The following is a 24,395-nucleotide window of genomic DNA, read 5'->3' as shown; positions in this document are numbered from 1 at the left end:
AGGATATCTTACTGCATTTTTTTAGACTTATTAGTAGCTTTTCATTGTGCAGTTTGACTTTTAATGATTTCTACAGTTTCCCTGTTTTACCACTGATGAAGACATTATAATGAATCTACATGTCTCTATTAAAGATGCTGTTCATCGTAACTATGGTTATTCTCTTTTACATGAAATTGGAGTGTTACTGAACACAGATAGTTTTTACTGGGAGTGTGTCACATGTGCAGAGAGGAAGGCAAGAATGTGATTGGTTCTGGGTAAAGGATGTGTAATGTTGCCAAGACTTGAATCTTTTCTTGGACAGGATGGTGAAGGAGGTAAATTTGAGGGATTAGGAGTAATGGGCAAGTTTGTTGTATACTAGGGGGTGCATTGGAGATGAATTAGTAGTTGTTTGGAAATGATTAGGCTCAAGTGAGAGACTTTAGAAACTCCATAAGCTAGTTCTTGAGTTTTAGGGATTTTGTAAAAGAAGAAAGCTGAAAGACAATTTAAACAGAAGTGTGGTAATGAGGTGCAACATGGGCATGAGACAGGTTAGTGTGAGTATGAGATTAAATAGAGAGAACCTAGAGAAAGTGGAACGCATTAGTTACCTGGGAGAGGACATGACAGTGAATGTACTTGTGGGAGATGAAGTGGGACATGGTGTAGAACACAGAATTTAGTCCTTATTCCATCAAGGATTGTTTGTAAAATCAAAGATGAGTATGTTTGTAGGTATACTATTCTCACCAGAGTTGTATGAGTGCAGTGACAATATAGCTAACTTGAAGATATGGATACTGTTACAATATGGCCTCCATGAAAATGTAGTCACAGTAACTGCAAAAGAAGGAAGAGGGTTAATGTATTAGAAATGATATGCCTGTGGACAGTATGTAGCATTAGGCTGGTTGATCATGTATGAAATTAAATTGACAGATAGAGATGTGATTGTGAACTTGTTCTGACTTAAAGGGCTGATCAAGATGTGCTGAAATGGTTTGGATACATGGAGAAGAGGAGTGAAGAGAGACTGACAAAGAGGATTTTTTTTATTGGAAATATTGTGAACAAGGGGAGGGAGAAATTGACAAGATGGAAGGATGAAGTGAGGGAGGCTGTGGGTTATCAGTTGTTGAACATTTTGGATAAGATTAGTTGGATGGGGGAACAATGACCTGTTAGTGGGCTGCCTGAGGGCAAGTGAAATGATTAATGAAAATGTATGGAGTAGTATTTAGGGCGTGGCTGTGGATGTTAGTGGTACCTTATACAGGACAGCTAGAGGCTGAATAAGTGTAAATAAGGTGATTGTTTAATTGATTGATTTGAGGTAGGGGGCATTGAGCTATAAGTGGACTGACCCAGGACATGTTAAGTGATAAAGGAAAAGCATGGAAAAGTAGTTGATGATTGGCTGTGGATGATAGTGTCTGGTTGGTACATTATACAAGAGACCTAAACTGAATATGTGTAAATGAGGTGATTGCATGTTTTGATCCCAAGGCAGGTAAGTATAAAAATATCTTTGACAACAGCTTTTCAAGTGATACATTTATTTTTCGTGAAATTTCATCAACAGGTATTTTAATTTCTTCCCATTCATTAATTATCATATATCTTTCTTTTTCAGGTGCATTTGATAGTGTAGGTCGACTACTGGCTCAAGCAGAAACTCCAGTGTTCCAGGCAGAAGAAGCTAAGAAAGGGTTAATAGGCCTTGCTAGGGATCTGCGAGGCTTAGCTTATGCATTTAACACAAAGACTTCATATATGATGCTCTTTGATTGGATGTATCCTTTGCTTGAATTATGTTAAAAAATGTCATTTTATTTTATTATACTTAGTCGCTGTCTCCCACGTTTGCGAGGTAGCGCAAGGAAACAGACGAAAGAATGGCCCAACCCACCCACGTACACATGTATATACATAAACGCCCACACACACACACATATACATACCTATACATTTTAACATATACATACATGTACATACACACATATACATATATACACTTTTTTTTTTTTTTTTTATACTTTGTCGCTGTCTCCCGCGTTTGCGAGGTAGCGCAAGGAAACAGACGAAAGAAATGGCCCCCCCCCCATACACATGTATATACATACGTCCACACACGCAAATATACATACCTACACAGCTTTCCATGGTTTACCCCAGACGCTTCACATGCCTTGATTCAATCCACTGACAGCACGTCAGCCCCGGTATACCACATCGCTCCAATTCACTCTATTCCTTGCCCTCCTTTCACCCTCCTGCATGTTCAGGCCCTGATCACACAAAATCTTTTTCACTCCATCTTTCCACCTCCAATTTGGTCTCCCTCTTCTCCTTGTTCCCTCCACCTCCGACACATATATCCTCTTGGTCAATCTTTCCTCACTCATCCTCTCCATGTGCCCAAACCACTTCAAAACATCCTCTTCTGCTCTCTCAACCACGCTCTTTTTATTTCCACACATCTCTCTTACCCTTACGTTACTCACTCGATCAAACCACCTCACACCACACATTGTCCTCAAACATCTCATTTCCAGCACATCCATCCTCCTGCGCACAACTTTATCCATAGCCCACGCCTCGCAACCATACAACATTGTTGGAACCACTATTCCTTCAAACATACCCATTTTTGCTTTCCGAGATAATGTTCTCGACTTCCACACATTCTTCACATGTACATATACATATATACACATGTACATATACATACTTGCTGCCTTCATCCATTCCTGTTGCCCCCCACCACACATGAAATAGCACCCCTTCACCCTCACACGCATGTGAGGTAGCTCTAGGAAAAGACAATAAAGGCCACATTCACTCACACTCACTCTCTGTCTGTCATGTGTAATGCACTGAAACCACAGCTCCCTTTCCACATCCAGGCCCCACAAAACTTTCCATGGTTTACCCCAGACACTTCACATGCCCTGATTCAATCCATTGACAGCATGTCGACCATGGTATACCACATCATTCCAATTCACTGTATTCCTTGCATGCCTCTCACCCTCCTGTATGTTCAGGCCCCAATTGCTCAAAATCTTTTTCACTCCATCTTTCCACCTCCAATTTGGTCTCCCACTTCTCCTCATTCCCTCCACCTCTGACACATATATCCTTTTTGTCAATCTTTCCTCACTCATTCTCTCCATGTAACCAAACCATTTCAATACACCCTCCTCTGCTCTCTCAACCACTTTCTTTTTATTACCACACATGTCTCGTACCCTTTCATTACTTACTTGATCAAACCACCTCACACCACATATTGTCTTCAAACATTTAATTTCCAACACATCCACCCTCCTCTGCACAACCCTATCTGTAGCCCATGCCTATCACGACCATATAACATTGTTGGAACCACTGTTCCTTCAAACACGCATTATGCTCTCTGAGATAACATTTATGCCTTTCATACATTCTTCAACACTCCCAGAACCTTCGCCCCCTTCCCCACCCTGTCACTCACTTCTGCTTCCGTGGTTCCATCCACTGCTAAATCCACTCCCAGATATCTAAAATGCTTCTCTTCCTCCAATTTTTCTTCATTCAAACTTACCTCCCACTTAACTTGTCCCTCAGCCCTACTGAACATGATAAGTTTGCTCTTATTTGCATTTAATTTCATCTTTCTTTTTTCACACACTTTACCAAATTCACACAGCAACTTCTGCAGTTTCTCACCTGAATCAGCCACTAGTGTTGCATCATCAGCGAACAACAACTGACTCACTCTCCAAGCCCTCCTATCAACAATCCTATCTTTCCAAAACTCTTGCATTCACCTCCTTAACCACCCCATCCACAAACAAACAACCATGGAGACATCACACACCCGTGCCGCAAACCGACATTAACTGGGAACCAATCACTTTCCTCTCTTCCCACTCATACACATGCTTTACATCCTCGATAAAAACTTTTCACTGCTTCTAGTATCTAACCTCTCACACCATGTACTCTTAATACCTTTTACTGAACATCTCTTTCAACTCTATCATATGCCTTCTCCAGATCCATAAATGCCACATACAAAGCCATTTGTTTTCTAAGTATTTCTCACATACATTCTTCAAAGCAAATACCTGATCCATACATCCTCTACCATTTCTGAAACCACACTGCTCTTCCCCAGTCTGATACTCTGTACATGCCTTGACCCTCTCAGTCAATACCTTCCCATATAATTACCCAGGAATTCTCAATAAACTTATACCTCTGTAATTTAAACACTCACTTTTATCCCCTTTGCCTTTATACAGTGGCACTATGCATGCATTCTGTGACTCCTCAGGCCTTCCACCTTGAGCCATACACGCATTGAATATCCTTACCAACCAGTCAACAACACAGTTACTCCTTTTTTTAATAAATTCCACTGTAACACCATCCAAACCTGCCGCCTTGCCAGCTTTCATCTTCTGCAAAGCTTTCACTACCTCTTCTCTGTTTTCCAAAGCATTCTCCCTGAACCTTCTCACTTTGCACACCTCCTCAACGGAAGCACCCTTTATCTGCCACTATTTGATCAAACACATTCATTAAACCTTCGAAATAACTCACTCCATCTCCTCACTTCACCATGAATTGTTATTACCTCCCCCTTAACCCCCTTCACTGATGTTCCCATTTGCTCTTTTGTCTTACGCACTTTATTTACCTCTTTCCAAAACATTTTTTATTCTCCCTAAGATTTAATGATACTCTCTCACCCCAACTCTCATTTGCCCTCTTTTCCCCACTTTTTCACCTCTTGCACCTTTCTCTTGACCTCCTGCCTCTTTCTTTTATACATTTCCCAGTCATTTGCAATACTTCCCTGCACAAATTGTCCAAATGCCTTTCTCCTCTCTTTTACTAACGATCTTACTTCTTCATCCCACCACTCACTACCCTCTCTAATCTGCCCACCTCCCACCTGTCTCATGCCACAAGCATCTTTTGCACAAGCCATCACTCTCCTCACGTCATTTGCTCTACCTTTTTCCATTGTGCACTCAATCTCTCCTGGTACTTCCTCACACAAGTCTCCTTTCCAAGCTCACTTACTCTTACCACTCTCTTCACCCCAACATTCTCTCTTCTTTTCTGAAAACCTTTACAAATCTTCACCTTCACCTCCACAAGATAATGATCAGGCATCCCTCCAGTTGCCCCTCTCAGCACATTGACATGCAAAAGTCTTTCTTTCACACGCCTATCAATTAAAACGTAATGCGGTAATGCTCTCTGGCCATCCCTCGTACTTACATATGTATACTTATGTATATCTCTCTTTTTAAATCAGATATTCCCAATCACCAGTCCTTTTTCAGCACACAAATTTACAAGCTCTTCACCATTTCCATTTACAACACTAAACACCCCATGTACACCAATTATACACTCAACTGCCACATTACTCACCTTTGCATTCAAATCACCTATCACTATATCCCGGTCTTGTGCATCAAAGCTACTAACACACTCACTCAGCTGCTATCAAAACACTTGCCGCTCATGATCTTTCTTCTCATGATCAGGTGCATTGGCACCAATAATCACCCATCTCCCTCCATCCACTTTCAGCTTTTCCCATATCAGAGTTTACTTTCTTACACTCTGTCACATATTCCCACAACTGCTTCAGGAGTAGTGCTACTCCTTCCTTTGCTCTTGTCCTATCACCAACCCCTGACTTTACTCCCAAGACATTCCCAAACCACTCTTCTCTTTTACCCTTGAGCTTTGTTTCACTCAGAGCCAGAACATCCAGGTTCCTTTCCTCAAACATACTACCTATTTCTCCTTTTTCTCATCTTGGTTACATCCACACACGTAGGTTGATGAGTTGACCTTAATTCGGATATTCTTTTGCCCATACCATTTCAGCTAACAAAAAGAAAACATAAATATATGTGATGCATAATTTTGCAATGTGCATTCTAAGTTGATTTATCAAATAAGACTGTCCATATTCATTATGCTTCTATTTCATCTGATCCTACATCATTCATCTTATATTTTTATCTGACTGTTTCTGTCCATCAGTTTTGCTGTCTACTTATCCTCTTTGTACCACTGACTGTAGTTCTGTAATATTATCATTTTGACCAGTGTAATACGATACTTTGTATCTTCTTGACCAGTCTATTGTCTGACATAGGTTCTTCATGTCCATACTATCCTGAAAGACTTCCATCCATGACCTTTTCTAATTATATCTTCCTATTGCATATATGACTTACATCATCTTTCTTCCAGTTCTGTTGCACAAATCACTCCCCTCTGTTACTATTACTTTTTATGTGGCTTCACCTGTTTAAACATCTTTCAGATCCATACATCAGAAACAGGATAAGTACTCCATTTATGCTTTTTGTACTCTCTACATTTACTTTTTTCCATTCACCAAGTTTTCATTGCACCTCTAGTTTTTCTCCCTTGCCTGACTTTGCTCACAATTTTAGCTTTTCAGTCAGCTTTGTTTTTTAACCTTAATACCAGATATCTATATCCATTTACAGTTTCCTGATTTTCTCCGTGCAGACTGATGTTTTAATGCGATTTTCCTTTCCTTTGAAACACTGAATTTATTTGCCTTTAATTTCATTATCTTACTTTGAAGTAGCCAAGTATTTTGTCCATCAATTCTTTGGGGAAAAATTGTTAATTATTTAGTTAAAAAAAAAAAGTCTCCTTGTAACACAGGACAAAATTTTTTTAGCTTTGAAAGTGGCCCTTTAGATTGCTTTTAGCTCTTTAGTAGTGCTATTGTAATATAGGGTTATAGATTCCTTATCCCTGGGGATAGGGGAGAAAGAATACTTCCCACGCTTTCCTCACGTGTCGTAGAAGGCGACTAAAGGGGACGGGAGCGGGGTGCCAGAAACCCTCCCCTCCTTGTATTTTAACTCTCTAAAAGGGGAAACAGAAGAAGGAGTCACGTGAGGAGTGCTCATCCTCCTCAAAGGCTCAGATTGGGGTGTCTAAATATGTGTGGATGTAACCAAGATGAGAAAAAAGGAGAGATAGGTAGTATGTTTGAGGAAAGGAACCTGGATGTTTTGGCTCTGAGTGAAACGAAGCTAAAGGGTAAAGGGGAAGAGTGGTTTGGGAATGTCTTGGAGTATAGTCAGGGGTTAGTGAGAGGACAAGAGCAAGGGAAGGAGTAGCACTACTCCTGAATCAGGAGTTGTGGGAGTATGTGATAGAGTGTAAGAAAGTAAATTCTAGATTGATATGGGTAAAACTGAAAGTTGATGGAGAGAGATGGGTGATTGTTGGTGCATATGCACCTGGGCATGAGAAGAAAGATCATGAGAGGCAAGTGTTTTGGGAGCAGCTGAATGAGTGTGTTAGTGGTTTTGATGCACAAGACCGGGTTATAGTGATGGGTGATTTGAATGCAAAGGTGAGTAATGTGGCAGTTGAGGGAATAATTGGTATACATGGAGTGTTCAGTGTTGTAAATGGAAATGGTGAAGAGCTTGTAGATTTATGTGCTGAAAAAGGACTGGTGATTGGGAATACCTGGTTTAAAAAGCGAGATATACATAAGTATACGTATGTAAGTAGGAGAGATGGCCAGAGAGCGTTATTGGATTACGTGTTAATTGACAGGCGCGCGAAAGAGAGACTTTTGGATGTTAATGTGCTGAGAGGTGCAACTGGAGGGATGTCTGATCATTATCTTGTGGAGGCGAAGGTGAAGATTTGTAGGGGTTTTCAGAAAAGAAGAGAGAATGTTGGGGTGAAGAGAGTGGTGAGAGTAAGTGAGCTTGGGAAGGAGACTTGTGTGAGGAAGTGCCAGGAGAGACTGAGTACAGAATGGAAAAAGGTGAGAAGAAAGGAGGTAAGGGGAGTGGGGGAGGAATGGGATGTATTTAGGGAAGCAGTGATGGCTTGTGCAAAAGATGCTTGTGGCATGAGAAGCATGGGAGGTGGGTTGATTAGAAGGGGTAGTGAGTGGTGGGATGAAGAAGTAGGATTATTAGTGAAAGAGAAGAGAGAGGCATTTGGACGATTTTTGCAGGGAAAAAATGCAAATGAGTGGGAGAGGTATAAAAGAAAGAGGCAGGAGGTCAAGAGAAAGGTGCAAGAGGTGAAAAAGAGGGCAAATGAGAGTTGGGGTGAGAGAGTATCATTAAATTTCAGGGAGAATAAAAAGATGTTTTGGAAGGAGGTAAATAAAGTGCGTAAGACAAGGGAGCAAATGGGAACTTCAGTGAAGGGGGCTAATGGGGAGGTGATAACAAGAATTGGTGATGTGAGAAGGAGATGGAGTGAGTATTTTGAAGGTTTGTTGAATGTGTTTGATGATAGAGTGGCAGATATAGGGTGTTTTGGTTGAGGTGGTGTGCAAAGTGAGAGGGCTAGGGAAAATGATTTGGTAAACAGAGAAGAGGTAGTAAAAGCTTTACAGAAGATGAAAGCCGGCAAGGCAGCAGGTTTGGATGGTATTGCAGTGGAATTTATTAAAAAAGGGGGTGACTGTATTATTGACTGGTTGGTAAGGTTATTTAATGTATGTATGATTCATGGTGAGGTGCCTGAGGATTGGCGGAATGCTTGCATAGTGCCATTGTACAAAGGCAAAGGGGATAAGAGTGAGTGCTCCAATTACAGAGGTATAAGTTTGTTGAGTATTCCTTGTAAATTATATGGGAGGGTATTGATTGAGTGGGTGAAGGCATGTACAGAGCATCAGATTGGGGAAGAGCAGTGTGGTTTCAGAAGTGGTAGAGGATGTGTGGATCAGGTGTTTGCTTTGAAGAATGTATGTGAGAAATACTTAGAAAAACAAATGGATTTGTATGTAGCATTTATGGATGTGGAGAAGGCATATGATAGAGTTGATAGAGATGCTCTGTGGAAGGTATTAAGAATATATGGTGTGGGAGGCAAGTTGTTAGAAGCAGTGAAAAGTTTTAATCGAGGATGTAAGGCCTGTGTACGTGTAGAAAGAGAGGAAAGTGATTGGTTCTCAGTGAATGTAGGTTTGTGGCAGGGGTGTGTGATGTCTCCATGGTTGTTTAATTTGTTTATGGATGGGGTTGTTAGGGAGGTGAATGCAAGAGTTTAGGAAAGAGGGACAAGTATGCAGTCTGTTGTGGATGAGAGAGCTTGGGAAGTGAGTCAGTTGTTGTTCGCTGATGATAGTGCTGGTGGCTGATTCATGTAAGAAACTGCAGAAGCTGGTGACTGAGTTTGGTTAAGTGTGTGAAAGAAGAAAGTTAAGAGTGAATGTGAATAAGAGCAAGGTTATTAGGTACAGTAGGGTTGAGGGTCAAGTCAATTGGGAGGTAAGTTTGAATGGAGAAAAACTGGAGGAAGTGAAGTGTTTTAGATATCTGGGAGTGGATCTGGCAGCGGATGGAACCATGGAAGCGGAAGTGAACCATAGGGTGGGGGAGGGGGCGAAAATTCTGGGAGCCTTGAAGAATGTGTGGAAGTCGAGAACATTATCTCGGAAAGCAAAAATGGGTATGTTTGAAGGAATAGTGGTTCCAACAATGTTGTATGGTTGCGAGGCGTGGGCTATGGATAGAGTTGTGCGCAGGAGGGTGGATGTGCTGGAAATGAGATGTTTGAGGACAATATGTGGTGTGAGGTGGTTTGATCGAGTAAGTAATGTAAGGGTAAGAGAGATGTGTGGAAATAAAAAGAGTGTGGTTGAGAGAGCAGAAGAGGGTGTTTTGAAATGGTTTGGTCACATGGAGAGAATGAGTGAGGAAAGATTGACCAAGAGGATATATGTGTCAGAGGTGGAGGGAACGAGGAGAAGTGGGAGACCAAATTGGAGGTGGAAAGATGGAGTGAAAAAGATTTTGAGTGATCGGGGCCCGAACATGCAGGAGGGTGAAAGGCGTGCAAGGAATAGAGTGAATTGGAATGATGTGGTATACCGGGGTCGACATGCTGTCAATGGATTGAACCAGGGTATGTGAAGCATCTGGGGTAAACCATGGAAAGTTGTGTGGGGCCTGGATGTGGAAAGGGAGCTGTGGTGTTGGTGCATTATTACATGACAGCTAGAGACTGAGTGTGAACGAATGGGGCCTTTGGTGTCTTTTCCTAGCGCTACCTCGCACACATGAGGGGGGAGGGGGTTGTTATTCCATGTGTGGCGAGGTGGCGATGGGAACAAATAAAGGCAGACAGTATGAATTATGTACATGTGTATATATGTATATGTCTGTGTGTGTATATATATGTGTACATTGAGGTGTATAACTATGTATATTTGCGTGTGTGGACGTGTATGTATATACATGTGTATGTGGGCGGGTTGGGCCATTCTTTCGTATGTTTCCTTGAGCTACCTCGCTAATGCGGGAGACAGCGACAAAACAAAATAAAATGAAATTCCTTTTAAAACACAAATGTTTTAGGTCACAGTAATTTGCACTAGTTTTTGTCACTGAAATATTTGAAGAGGTTCCTACCATCTTTATCCTCATTGTTTTATTTGTAGAAAAGTGAGTAGTGGTAATAGAGATTTGCAAAGCAGTGATGAAAATTTGCAAGCAACTCATATATTCATCATGTTATGTGAATCTTTCCTTGACAATTTTCTTTAGATACCCAACATATACAGGTGTTTTGGTTAGAGGTGTGGAGATTTGGAGTCATGATCCTCAAATCACTACCCCAGTACTCAAACTCTTTGCTGAGTTAGTACAAAACAGATCTCAAAGGCTCCAGTTTGATGTCTCATCGCCTAATGGTATCCTGCTTTTTCGAGAGGCCAGCAAAGTCATATGTACATATGGTAAGGTTTGTGAATATGTTTTAGATTTTTGAGAGATCTTGATAGTCTTTGATAAAGGGATAGACTACCCAAAATTTCACTCAAACTATCTTTGAAGTATATTCTTTGTACAGTTATATATAGGTAGGGATTTTTGTTTCCTTCTGGTTGTTAGTTGGTCTCTCTCCTTCCATGGAAGAAATTAAATACTTAAGCAGTAATTGAAATGAGACTCAAATGATTACAGTTGAGAGGAGGAAAGGATGTTAATTTTTAGAGACAGTTCACAGAGGGTAAGTGGTATTATCAAGATACCCTTCGATTATCTTATATTCATATGTGAAAGGCTTAACAACAGAGAATACCAATTTATGTTGACCATACTTTCTTATTCCAATATTCCCTTGTAAGATAACCTCGTTTGCTGGGCAGAATTATAGGTCAAGAAGTGTGGTGATGTATGTATATCCATGTGAGTTTAGTACAAGATATTTGAGGAATGGTTGTCTGGTACAGTAAAACCTTTGTTATCTGAAATGCTTAGCAAGTCAGCTATTTAGAATGAAAAAAATCTGATTTTTTTGGTAAAGATAGGGAGGTATATGATCGTTATTATCCACTTGGGTATCAAGAGGGTTGGTAATAGTTGCATAGTTAGCCAGCACTTCTGTGGTTGCCAAGTTGCACTCCTCTGATCCAGGTAACTGTCTTTTCTTTTTGCCTTACCCATACATGGACTGCTGGCATTCTGACCTCATACAATCTCTCCTTGTCACACATAAGACTTGACAACACTTAGCTCACACAACTCATTCTCCATATCTCCAGATTTTCCAGAGGTGAGCACACTGCACTAGCCCTGTCTTTTGGCATAATGTTAGGAGCAATAGACAGAACTAGTAATCTAAGAACATTAAGCTGGAGCATTAGGTTGGAACATCAGGTAGACATATGAGGTACAAGTAATTAGCTAGAGTTGCCTTCTACCAGTGGCCTCTTAAGTGTGAGGCACTGAAGGCTAAGAAGCGGCAATGGAGTTCACCAGCAGTGGAGACTCTTTTGCCATGGCCATTCCCTTGAGGGATTTCCCAGAGGGAATCACATCAGATCTAAATAGGTAGAGGTATCAAATAATTCAGAAATTGCTCATCCCTTGCTTTATGCAAGGGTTGTGTTCTGTGAAGACCCTGCACAAAGGAAAATTACATGTAGCAAACCATTAAACATACAGAGAAAAATAGGATGTGTGCAGTAGCTTTGTGGTCAGTACTGGTGGATTCTCTTGTTACCTTCACATTACGTAGCTTCTGATGTTGACTAAAATTATCTAGTCATCCTTTCCTAGCTTGGAATGTATTGCCCAGAGGGAATGGGCATCAGATGTAAATAGGTAGAGGTATCAAATAATTCAGAAATTGCTCATCCCTTGCTTTATGCAAGGGTTATGTTCTGCAAAGACCCTGCACAGAGGGAAATTACATGTAGCAAACCAATAAACATGCAGAGAAAAATGGGATGTGTGCCATAGCTTTGTCGTCATTACTGGTGGATTCTCTTGTTACCTTCACATTATGTAGTTTTTGAAGTTGAATAAAATTATCTAGTCATCCTTTCCTTGCTTGGAATGGTATTGGCTCAGCTATATTGTCTTCTTTAGGTGAATGCTCGTAAATCATTAGAGCTAGACCAGAGCTGAAGGTTACTAAGACTGCTTTTTTCTTCATCTCGTGTTCTCTGTATAATGAGAACATTTTCTCCATCATCTCCATAAGCATATTTCTGACTCTAGTGGTTACATTACCAGACAGGAGAGTAGAGTGGACCACAGCACTTCGAATTTTCTCAGCATTCTTTATGTTGTGACTTGTAAGCATACTCAAACGTGACACTCCCTCACCAGCATCAGTGCATCTTAAGATTTCTAGCTTTGCGCTTAAGGCCAAAGAGGTTCTCTTCCATTTAACTGCTAGTTCCAGGGTAGGAGACAATGTTACTGGATGTATGGATGACATATTAACAAAACCATTGCATTTTGCAGGAAAATCACATTAGCAGGTACATGCAAATTGTACAAGTAGTACAGATTTGCACACTGGTGGTAATTGCGATGCTGACCCCCTGGCGGGAACTTGGCATACTCCACCCAAGATCCTTGCTTTCTCCACCTGCCTGCCCTCACTGAAGTTTTGATGCATTTTCTACCTCAATGACTTTCCCTAATCAGCATCAGTGTTCTGTAAGATTTCTCGCTTCTTGTCTAAGATCAGAGAGGTTCTCTTCCCTTTAACTGGTGGTCGTGGGTAGATAGTGCTGGATGTTTGAATGCCATATTTTCAAACACAATCACAATGGAATGCAGAAAAACCACAATTGCAGGTATATCCAAATTACACAAGTTGCACAAATCAGCACACAGTGGTGGTAACTGCGAGACTGACCCGCTGGCGGGAATGTAGCATACTTCCCTTAACCACCAACCCTGACTGAAGTTTTGGCACACTTTCTGTAGCATACACATTTTAGAATATTTTACTTAATAGTAAATGTTTTGCTTAAAGGGAATACTAATATATGTGATAAAATAAGCACTACTAAATGCCTCATTCTTCTTTTGCTGCTGGGTGATGTCATGAATATTTGTCATGCAGACAATGAAATCCTTGATAATGTTCACTTTGTGTGTGATGTAGATGGCTTTGAGAAGCTATCAGGCAATTGCTGATGATACTTGAAAGGTTCCATTGTTCACAACAGGTATTAAGGTTATACAAAATACATGTGTGCAAGAACACCACACAGCACCGTGTCAGAAAGCACATGGGAGATATTAAACAATCGCCAGTGCCACAAAACATAAGGTTGCGAGTATACTAATCCTTGTGGCATGGTGCACATGCAGTTTGAAATACTTTTACTTCTTTTTATTTTTTTCCAAAGGTTTGCCAACTGAAAGAGAAAAACATACATTGATTTTAATTTTTTTTATCTTGAATTATGGATAACAGAGGTTTTACTGTATATTTGATGTGGAAGTTGCATCTTGAGCTGGAGGAATATGCTGAAACAGTGTTTGTAATGTTAGAGAGCTTCGTAGTGTACAGAACGCAAATGAAAAAATACTTCCGTTACATGTGCGGGAGTATAGTTTTAGATGGTTGTATGTCTGCGTATGTCTGGTGAAGGGGAGTTTAGCCCTCTTTATTGTGGATTAAAATTTTCTGTTGGACCCCTGTTGTGCATAAAGATTTTGTTTCTCAAAAAGTTTTTTCTTTTGAAATGATAGATAGATATGTGAAAATAAGAATATGCATAAAAATTATGTCCTCACTATTCTGTTGATGTGGGAAGCTTTAGGAGATTGTTGTTTGGCCATGAATGGGTGATGAGGTTATCATAGTGATGCACTTCTCTTCCTTCTCCTCCCTCATACCAAGCTCACTTGCTGCTGTCATTGTGCTTTCTAAACAGTTCTTCAACACTGTTTACTTTAGTCATGCCTGAAATAATTTTTCCTCGCTTGAGAAACTATATGTGATATATTTTGTACATCAATTTATAATCCTCAGAGTGCAAGTGCATCACTTGTGGCAAAGAAGTTGATGCTTTATGTACCATTGTGTCTACAGGGTTCCCATGCTACCGGGAAAACAGGAAGAACCCGGGAATTTTATTTGAGGTGCTCCCGGCCGGGAAAAGGCCTGGAAAATGCGTAAAATTGAAAATGTCCGGGAAAAACCCGTGAAACAGAATATACTTTATTGCTACATTGCGGCTTTTTTTGGGGCGAGTTGTATGGTACAAATCGAACTGAAATCGCTGTCTCGATAGCGCTTGCTCACATCTGTTATGGAGTAATGAAAGCAATGGTTAATAATGATCATGATGGCCAATTTTTTGAAAAAACATTCTTTGCATTTGCAAAGTCAACTCTTATTGACTCAGATTGGGTTAAAGTCTTTTTTTTCCCAATGCAATATCGTTAAATACAAATACGTTCAAAGATTGGGAAATTTTTATAAATATCGCATGTTTACTTTCAAAGCGTTTAGTTAGCATTGAATTGGAACCAAGAACTTTAACAAGAGAGAAACAATTTTCAGAGGAAGTTACGGATGAATGTTGCAAGGAAATAGCTAACGCTAAAATAATTGAATCTTTATAAATTGAAAAGGCATTTTATTTGAGTCCAAAACAAGTTGACATTATAGAAGGAAATCCTAATCTAAGACTATTCTCCTTTACGCCAAGGTGGATTAACTCTTTGTCTGAATGGATTGGCATTTTCTTGGAAATATCCTGGAAAAAGCCTTGAATTTTATGTCAGTAAAAGAGTGGGAACCCTGTGTCTAGGATCTGACTGAATGGATGAAAATTTTTTTTCCAGGTGATACTTGGCTTGATATTCACATAAGTAGGCTTAGGGAAGAGTAATACATCAGCTGACATTTGAATCTATGGTAGTAATTTTAAAACTTGATATGCCATGTGGAGCAGTGAATGCAAAATTTCTTGCAGGCTGCATATACAATATGCAAGAGTTAAAGGGTTAAGACTGAATTGGGAGAGCAGTTGTTTGGTGGTTTTTGAGTCATTATAATGAGAGTGTTTATGTTTGGGAATGACATGTTTGTTGGGAGAGAACATATGGGTTGTGAACTTTATGACCAGACCTTATGTAAATATAATGTTTGCTACCTGATAAAGGGGTTCTCTCATAGATCTGTGATTTGTATTTTTGCAACAACAATCAGATTTCAGATGATCTGTATTAGTGATGCGAGATGCCTTATTCTATCTTACAAACAATTGCTCATGAGTTCTTCACTTACCTTTGAGCCATAGTGTGGGAAGGATGTTACAGTAGACTGCTAATTGTAGTTGACATCAAGTTCACCAGCATTTGATCAGTAGAGATAAGGGGTGTAGCAGTCTAGAGGATAAACTGTTTGATGATGAAAATCTATTTTATGATAAAAAAAGACTAAGTGCATTAAAACACTGTATAAACAAATTGGTGACAGTCGAGATATGCTAGTACCAAACTCTATAGTGTTTCTAGTTATCTAATCAGTGTGCTCACTCTAGAAACTTTTTTGCTTTATTTCTTCTTTGAATATCTAAGGGAAAGGTGAGGCCTGTTTCTGTAGTTTCTCTCTTATTTTTATATTGTTATTTTTATATGATGTTCTTTCATTTCACAAGAGAAGAAAATGTGTTTCCTTTGAAAAACTCCCATTCTTTAAGAAACCCAGGAATTTCAAATTCCTGCTTAAGAGATTAAAGTATGAAGTAGGAGTGAACTTTTTGTTTACTTAGGGGTTGGAAGCTTATTATGGATTGGTTCAGGTGGGAGAGATGTGATGCTGTTGCAGAGAACTGAGTGCCAAGTATACTGAAGTGAAATTGTAATAGCAATTTTTTTGTGTGTTTATTGAATGTTTGTGTTTGCTAGGCAGCCAGTGATTGTTGTGAGTGTTGTTCTTCTTTGGTCTCTAGCTTTGTAATATGTGCTTTTGACAGTGTGGTTGATTAGGTGTATGAGGTGTAGTTTAGGGTAAAGTAGATGAATTGTATGGAGAGTGCATTGAGATATTCTTTAAAAATTACTCTATCTTATTCAAGGTTGAATGTTTGCCCACAAGTTTGCATCCTTTACAGAGATTGAAATAGGACAAATCGAGCCATAAATAGCCGCTGAAATTGAGATTATCAAAGAAGTCTTTGATAAGGAATAGGGTCAAGTTCCTTGATAAGACACATAGTGAATAGTACTTCGTTGTGGGTTTTGGTTGGATGAGAGTGGGATACTTTATTTTGACTGAATCTGTTGTAGATCAGCTTTACATTGAGTATGGATATTAATGATAGTAGTGATGTGTATATATGTATATGTCTGTGTATGTTTATGTATATATGTTGATATGTATATGTATGTATGTACCCATGTGTGTTTCAAAAAAATTGTAACGATTTCAGTTGTTTATTACGGGACAATGATATATCATAGAACTCTGAAGGGTATTATCAATGAGAGTTCATGTCATGGTATTTTCCAGAACAGATATTATAAATTGCATTGATTATTTCATTGGTCCTAAATTTGTATTTTTGCAAATTCCTTATAATGTATGTTCTCGATGTATGCACCATGGCAGTTAAGATAGGCCTTGATTCTGATGCCAAAGTTCTGTCCGACTTTCTTGAAAGTCTCAGTTGTGATATGCTGGAGGTAGTTAGCTACAGCCAGCTGTAGCTGGTCTGTTGTACTAGGTTTGCCAGCGTACATAGATCCTTTGGTAGCCCCCCACAGCCAGAAGTCCAGTGAGTTCAGGTCGTGGCTGTGAAGTGCCCATTCTTTACCAATGCCGAGGGTTAGGAGGCAGTTGTTGAACAACTGATGCAGGTAGGCAATTAGTGCTATGTGCAGTATGAGGTGGGGCTCCATCCTGCATGAGCCAGGTCACACACTGCTGGCAAACATTCCCAGTTCCTGGGAGTGGCGACGGTGGGATTTCTTGGGGCTGTTGACAGTTGAGTTGTGCTTAGCATTAGTGTTCATTTGATTTTTTGGTAGTTGCTGCTGGATGCCCGCTGTTGCTCTTGTGTGCTGTGGGCAGTTCCCTTGTTTTCAAGATGCTTTAACATTATTTTTTGGAGCATCACGTGTCCAGACATGGTATTGGCAACAGAACTGACGACAGACCTTGATGTATGATTTGGTCTTGTACCACAACTAAAGTCTTGATTTTTTGCTCAGATGTAAATACCATTTCATGTGAAATTGCAGTCTGAAAGGAAAAATTATGTAAGTTTCATTATGAGAGAATGGCATGCATTTAAATTAGGTAAACTTTTATTAAGATACCCTGTATATGTGTATATAAGTGGATGGGCCATTCTTTCTTCATCTGTGTTTCTGGCACTACCTCGCTGATGCAGGAAGCAGTGATCAGGTATAATGAAAAAAAGATAATAGTGATGTATGGAGATTGAAAAAAGGGGTTGGTTAGTTTGGTGGATTTCAGGATGGAATCTTTGTTGGAAGGTTTCCATGTGAGTAATTTTATTGTGTAGCCTTGAGTGGTTGGTTAAAGATACTGTATCTTTGATTATTGTACATGGATTGCAGTTAGGTTGAAATGTTTTATGTCATAGTTTGATATGTTGTTAGGGCCTGTTTTTTGGGAGCCTTTTAATGTGACTGTATTGTTGACTGGTAGGTAAGGTTATTTAATGTATGTATGATCTATGGTGAGGTGCCTGAGGATTGGCAGAATGCTTGCATAGTGCTATTGTACAAAAGCAAAGGGGATAAAAGTGAGTGCTCAAATTACAGAGGTATAAGTTTGTTGAGTATTCCTGGTAAATTATATGGGAGGGTATTGATTGAGAGGGTGAAGGCATGTACAGAGCATCAGATTGGGGAAGAGCAGTGTGGTTTCAGAAGTGGTAGAGGATGTGTGGATCAGGTGTTTGCTTTGAAGAATATATGTGAGAAATACTTAGAAAAACAAATGGATTTGTATGTAGCATTTATGGATCTGGAGAAGGCATATGATAGAGTTGATAGAGATGCTCTGTGGAAGGTAATAAGAGTATGTGGTGTGGGAGGCAAGTTGTTAGAAGCAGTGAAAGGTTTTTATCGAGGATGTAAGGTATGTGTATGTGTAGGAAGAGAGGAAAGTGATTGGTTCTCAGTGAATGTAGGTTTGCGGCAGGGGTGTGTGATGTCTCCATGGTTGTTTAAGTTGTTTATGGATGGGGTTGTTAGGGAGGGGAATGCAAGAGATTTGGAAAGAGGGGCAAGTATGCAGTCTGTTGTGGATGAGAGAACTTGGGAAGTGAGTCAGTTGTTGTTCGCTGATGATACAGCGCTGGTGGCTGATTCATGTGAGAAACTGCAGAAGCTGTTGACTGAGTTTGGTAAGGTGTGTGAAAGAAGAAAGCTGAGAGTAAATGTGAGTAAGAGCAAGGTTATTAGGTACAGTAGGGTTGAGGGACAAGTCATTTGGGAAGTAAGTTTGAATGGAGAAAAACTGGAGGAAGTGAAGTGTTTTAGATATCTGGGAGTGGATTTGGCAGTGGATGGAAGCATGGGAGCGGAAGTAGATCATAGGGTGGGGGAGGGGATGAAACTTCTGGGAGTGTTCAAGAATGTGTGGAAGTCGAGAACATTATCTCGGAAAGCAAAAATGGGTATGTTTGAAGGAATAGTGGTTCCAACAATGTTATATGGTTGCGAGGCGTGGGCTATGGATAGAGTTGTGCGCAGGAGGGTGGATGTGCTGGAAATGAGATGTTTGAGGACAATATGTGGTTTGAGGTGGTTTGATCGAGTAAGTAATAATAGGGTAAGAGAGATGTGTGGTAATAAAAAGAGTGTGGTTGAGAGAGCAGAAGAGGGTGTTTTGAAATGGTTTGGTCACATGGAGAGAATAAGTGAGGAAAGATTGACCAAGAGGATATATGTGCTGGAGGTGGAGGGAACAAGGAGAAGTGGGAGACCAAATTGGAGGTGGAAAGATGGAGTGAAAAAGATTTTGAGTGATCGGGGCCTGAACATGCAGGAAGGTGAAACGCGTGCAAGGAATAGAGTGAATTGTCACATGTGATTGTCACATGTTTGCCAAATGGCGTCCTAGCTTTGTCTCTTCGATGTATATCAACTGACTGTTATATTCTCTCTTGTGTCTCCCTTGATGATGTGATTATTACACGAAAGTGCACTTGGGAACTTTTCGTGTTTCATTTTCCCCATGGACTCATAGGAATATATATATCTCTCTTTTTTTTTTTTATAATTTTCCAAAAGAAGGAACAGAGAACGAGGCCAGGTGAGGATAATTCCCTCAGAGGCCCAGTCCTCTGTTCTTAACGCTACCTTGCTAATGCGGGAAATGGCAAATAGTTTGAAAGAATATATATATATATATATATATATATATATATATATATATATATATATATATATTTTATTTATTATTTATTTATTATTTATTTATTTTGCTTTGTCGCTGTCTCCCGCGTTAGCGAGGTGGCACAAGGAAACAGACGAAAGAATGGCCCAACCCACCCACATACATATGTATATACATACACGTCCACACACACAAATATACATACCTATACATCTCAATGTATACATATATATACACACACAGACATTTACATATATTCACATGTACACAATTCATACTGTGTGCCTTTATTCATTCCCATCGCCACCTTGCCACACATGGAATAACCACCCCCTCCCTTCTCATGTTCACACTCAGTCTCTAACTTTCATGTAATAATGCACTGAAACCACAGCTCCCTTTCCACATCCAAGCCCCACAGAACTTTTCATGGTTTACCCTAGACGCTTTACATGCCCTGGTTCAATCCATTGACAGCATGTCGACCCCGGTATACCACATCGTTCCAATTCACTCTATTCCTTGCACACCTCTCACCCTCCTGCATGTTCAGGCCCCGATGCTCAAAATAATTTTCACTCCATCCTTCCACCTCCAGATTGGTATCTCACCTCTTGTTCCCTCCACCTGTGACACATACATCCTCTTTGTCAAACTTTCCTCTCTCATTCGTTCCATATGTCCATACCATTTCAACACACCCTCCTCTGCTCTCTCAACCACACTTTTTATAACCATACAACATATTTTATAACCATACAACATATAAACAGAGAGGAGGTAGTGAAAGCTTTGCGGAAGATGAAAGCCGGCAAGGCAGCAGGTTTGGATGGTATTGCAGTGGAATTTATTAAAAAAGGGGGTGACTGTATTGTTGACTGGTTGGTAAGGCTATTTAATGTATGTATGACTCATGGTGAGGTGCCTGAGGATTGGTGGAATGCGTGCATAGTACCTTTGTACAAAGGCAAAGGGGATAAGAGTGAGTGCTCAAATTACAGAGTTGAGTATTCCTGGTAAATTATATGGGAGGGTATTGATTGAGAGGGTGAAGGCATGTACAGAGCATCAGATTGGGGAAGAGCAGTGTGGTTTCAGAAGTGGTAGAGGATGTGTGGATCAGGTGTTGCTTTGAAGAATGTATGTGAGAAATACTTAGAAAAGCAAATGGATTTGTATATAGCATTTATGGATCTGGAGAAGGCATATGATAGAGTTGATAGAGATGCTCTGTGGAAGGTATTAAGAATATATGGTGTGGGAGGAAAGTTGTTAGAAACAGTGAAAAGTTTTTATCGAGGATGTAAGGCATGTGTACGTGTAGGAAGAGAGGAAAGTGATTGGTTCTCAGTGAATGTAGGTTTGCGGCAGGGGTGTGTGATGTCTCCATGGTTGTTTAATTTGTTTATGGATGGGGTTGTTAGGGAGGTAAATGCAAGAGTTTTGGAAAGAGGGGCAAGTATGAAGTCTGTTGGGGATGAGAGAGCTTGGGAAGTGAGTCAGTTGTTGTTCGCTGATGATACAGCGCTGGTGGCTGATTCATGTGAGAAACTGCAGAAGCTGGTGACTGAGTTTGGAAAAGTGTGTGGAAGAAGAAAGTTAAGAGTAAATGTGAATAAGAGCAAGGTTATTAGGTACAGTAGGGTTGAGGGTCAAGTCAATTGGGAGGTGAGTTTGAATGGAGAAAAACTGGAGGAAGTGAAGTGTTTTAGATATCTGGGAGTGGATCTGGCAGCGGATGGAACCATGGAAGCGGAAGTGGATCATAGGGTGGGGGAGGGGGCGAAAATCCTGGGGGCCTTGAAGAATGTGTGGAAGTCGAGAACATTATCTCGGAAAGCAAAAATGGGTATGTTTGAAGGAATAGTGGTTCCAACAATGTTGTATGGTTGCGAGGCGTGGGCTATGGATAGAGATGTGCGCAGGAGGATGGATGTGCTGGAAATGAGATGTTTGAGGACAATGTGCGGTGTGAGGTGGTTTGATCGAGTGAGTAACGTAAGGGTAAGAGAGATGTGTGGAAATAAAAAGAGCGTGGTTGAGAGAGCAGAAGAGGGTGTTTTGAAGTGGTTTGGGCACATGGAGAGGATGAGTGAGGAAAGATTGACCAAGAGGATATATGTGTCGGAGGTGGAGGGAACAAGGAGAAGAGGGAGACCAAATTGGAGGTGGAAAGATGGAGTGAAAAAGATTTTGTGTGATCGGGGCCTGAGCATGCAGGAGGGTGAAAGGAGGGCAAGGAATAGATTGAATTGGAGCGATGTGGTATACCGGGGTTGACGTGCTGTCAGTGGATTGAATCAGGGCATGTGAAGCGTCTGGGGTAAACCATGGAAAGCTGTGTAGGTATGTATATTTGCGTGTGTGGACGTATGTATATACATGTGTATGGGGGGGGGGGGGTTGGGCCATTTCTTTCGTCTGTTTCCTTGCGCTACCTCGCAAACGCGGGAGACAGCGACAAAGTATAATAAATAAATAAAAAATATACAACATATTTATTTAACATAGTTAAATAGTTATATAACATAGTTATTTAATGTATGTATGACTCATGGCAAGGTGCCTGAGGATTGGCGGAATGCGTGCATAGTGCCATTGTACAAAGGCAAAGGGGATAAGAGTGAGTGCTCAAATTACAGAGGTATAATTTTTTTGAGTATTCCTGGTAAATTATATGGGAGGGTATTGATTGAGAGGGTGAATGCATGTACAGAGCATCAGATTGGGGAAGAGCAGTGTGGTTTCAGAAGTGGTAGAGGATGTGTGGATCAGGTGTTTTCTTTGAAGAATGTATGTGAGAAATACTTAGAAAAGCAAATGGATTTGTATGTAGCATTTATGGATCTGGAGAAGGCATATGATAGAGTTGATAGAGATGCTCTGTGGAAGGTATTAAGAATATATGGTGTGGGAGGCAAGTTGTTAGAAGCAGTGAAAAGTTTTTATCGAGGATGTAAGGCATGTGTACGTGTAGGAAGAGAGGAAAGTGATTGGTTCTCAGTGAATGTAGGTTTGCGGCAGGGGTGTGTGATGTCTCCATGGTTGTTTAATTTGTTTATGGATGGGGTTGTTAGGGAGGTGAATGCAAGAGTTTTGGAAAGAGGGGCAAGTATGAAGTCTTTTGGGGATGAGAGAGCTTGGGAAGTGAGTCAGTTGTTGTTTGCTGATGATACAGCGCTGGTGGCTGATTCATGTGAGAAACTACAGAAACTGGTGACTGAGTTTGGTAAAGTATGTGAAAGAAGAAAGTTAAGAGTAAATGTGAATAAGAGCAAGGTAATTAGGTACAGTAGGGTTGAGGGTCAAGTCAATTGGGAGGTAAGTTTGAATGGAGAAAAACTGGAGGAAGTAAAGTGTTTTAGATATCTGGGAGTGGATCTGGCAGCAGATGGAACCATGGAAGTGGAAGTGGATCATAGGGTGGGGGAGGGGGCGAAAATTCTGGGAGCCTTGAAGATTGTGTGAAGTCGAGAACATTATCTTGGAAAGCAAAAATGGGTATGTTTGAAGGAATAGTGGTTCCAACAATGTTGTATGGTTGCGAGGCGTGGGCTATGGATAGAGTTGTGCACAGGAGGGTGGATGTGCTGGAAATGAGATGTTTGAGGACAATGTGTGGTGTGAGGTGGTTTGATCGAGTAAGTAACGTAAGGGTAAGAGAGATGTGTGGAAATAAAAAGAGCGTGGTTGAGAGAGCAGAAGAGGGTGTTTTGAAATGGTTTGGGCACATGGAGAGAATGAGTGAGGAAAGATTGACCAAGAGGATATATGTGTCGGAGGTGGAGGGAACGAGAAGTGGGAGACCAAATTGGAGGTGGAAAGATGGAGTGAAAAAGATTTTGTGTGATTGGGGCCTGAACATGCAGGAGGGTGAAAGGAGGGCAAGGAATAGAGTGAATTGGATCGATGTGGTATACCGGGGTTGACGTGCTGTCAGTGGATTGAATCAGGGCATGTGAAGCGTCTGGGGTAAACCATGGAAAGCTGTGTAGGTATGTATATTTGTGTGTGTGGACGTATGTATATACATGTGTATGGGGGTGGGTTGGGCCATTTCTTTCGTCTGTTTCCTTGCGCTACCTTGCAGAAGCGGGAGACAGTGGCAAAAAAAAAACAAAAAAAAAAACATATATTTATTATTTTTGTCCATACTTGATCTCCATTTCCTGTGTCAGCATGGTAGTGCCAGGAACAAACAATGAAAGGCCACATTCGCTCACATCCATTCTCTCAGTTGCATGTGTGATGCACTGAAACCACAGCTCCCTATCCACAATTAGGCCCCACAGACCTTCCCATGCTCTACTGCAGATGCTACAGATGCCTTGGTTTAGTCCATTGATAGCACATTGACCCCAGTATACCACATTCTTCCAATTCAATATCAAGTGAACCCCTGTCACCTAACTGCATCTTCAGGCCCCAGTTGATCAAAGTCTTTCTCACTCCATCCTCACCCCGTGTTCCTTGTTCCTCCCACTTCTGACTCATATAGCCTCAGTATCAACATTTCCTCACATCATATGTCCAAACTATTTCAACATACCCTCTTCTGCTCTCTCAGCCATACCTTTTTTATTACCACACATGTCTCTTACCCTTTCATTACTTAATCAAACTACTTCACACTATATATTGCCCTCAAACATTTCATATCCAACATATCTACCCTCCTCTGTTTAGCCTTATCTATAGCCAATGCCTCTCATCCATATGATCTTGTTGGG

The 24,395-nt window shown here is 40.6% G+C and overlaps 1 protein-coding gene across 1 annotated transcript in view; it reads left to right on the top strand.

Annotated features, from left to right (window-relative positions):
* Ranbp16 (Ran-binding protein 16) overlaps positions 1-24,395 on the top strand; it is a 334,729-nt gene that overhangs the window by 157,262 nt on the left and 153,072 nt on the right. The window contains exon 15 of the mRNA XM_071690784.1: positions 10,578-10,768. Coding sequence (XP_071546885.1) covers positions 10,578-10,768 — 191 coding nt within the window. The remainder of the gene's footprint in view (positions 1-10,577; positions 10,769-24,395) is intronic.

The sequence above is a fragment of the Panulirus ornatus genome, chromosome 1 (assembly GCF_036320965.1).
Source record: "Panulirus ornatus isolate Po-2019 chromosome 1, ASM3632096v1, whole genome shotgun sequence".
NCBI classification, from domain to species: domain Eukaryota; kingdom Metazoa; phylum Arthropoda; class Malacostraca; order Decapoda; family Palinuridae; genus Panulirus; species Panulirus ornatus.
This window is presented reverse-complemented; position numbering and strand designations above follow the sequence as displayed.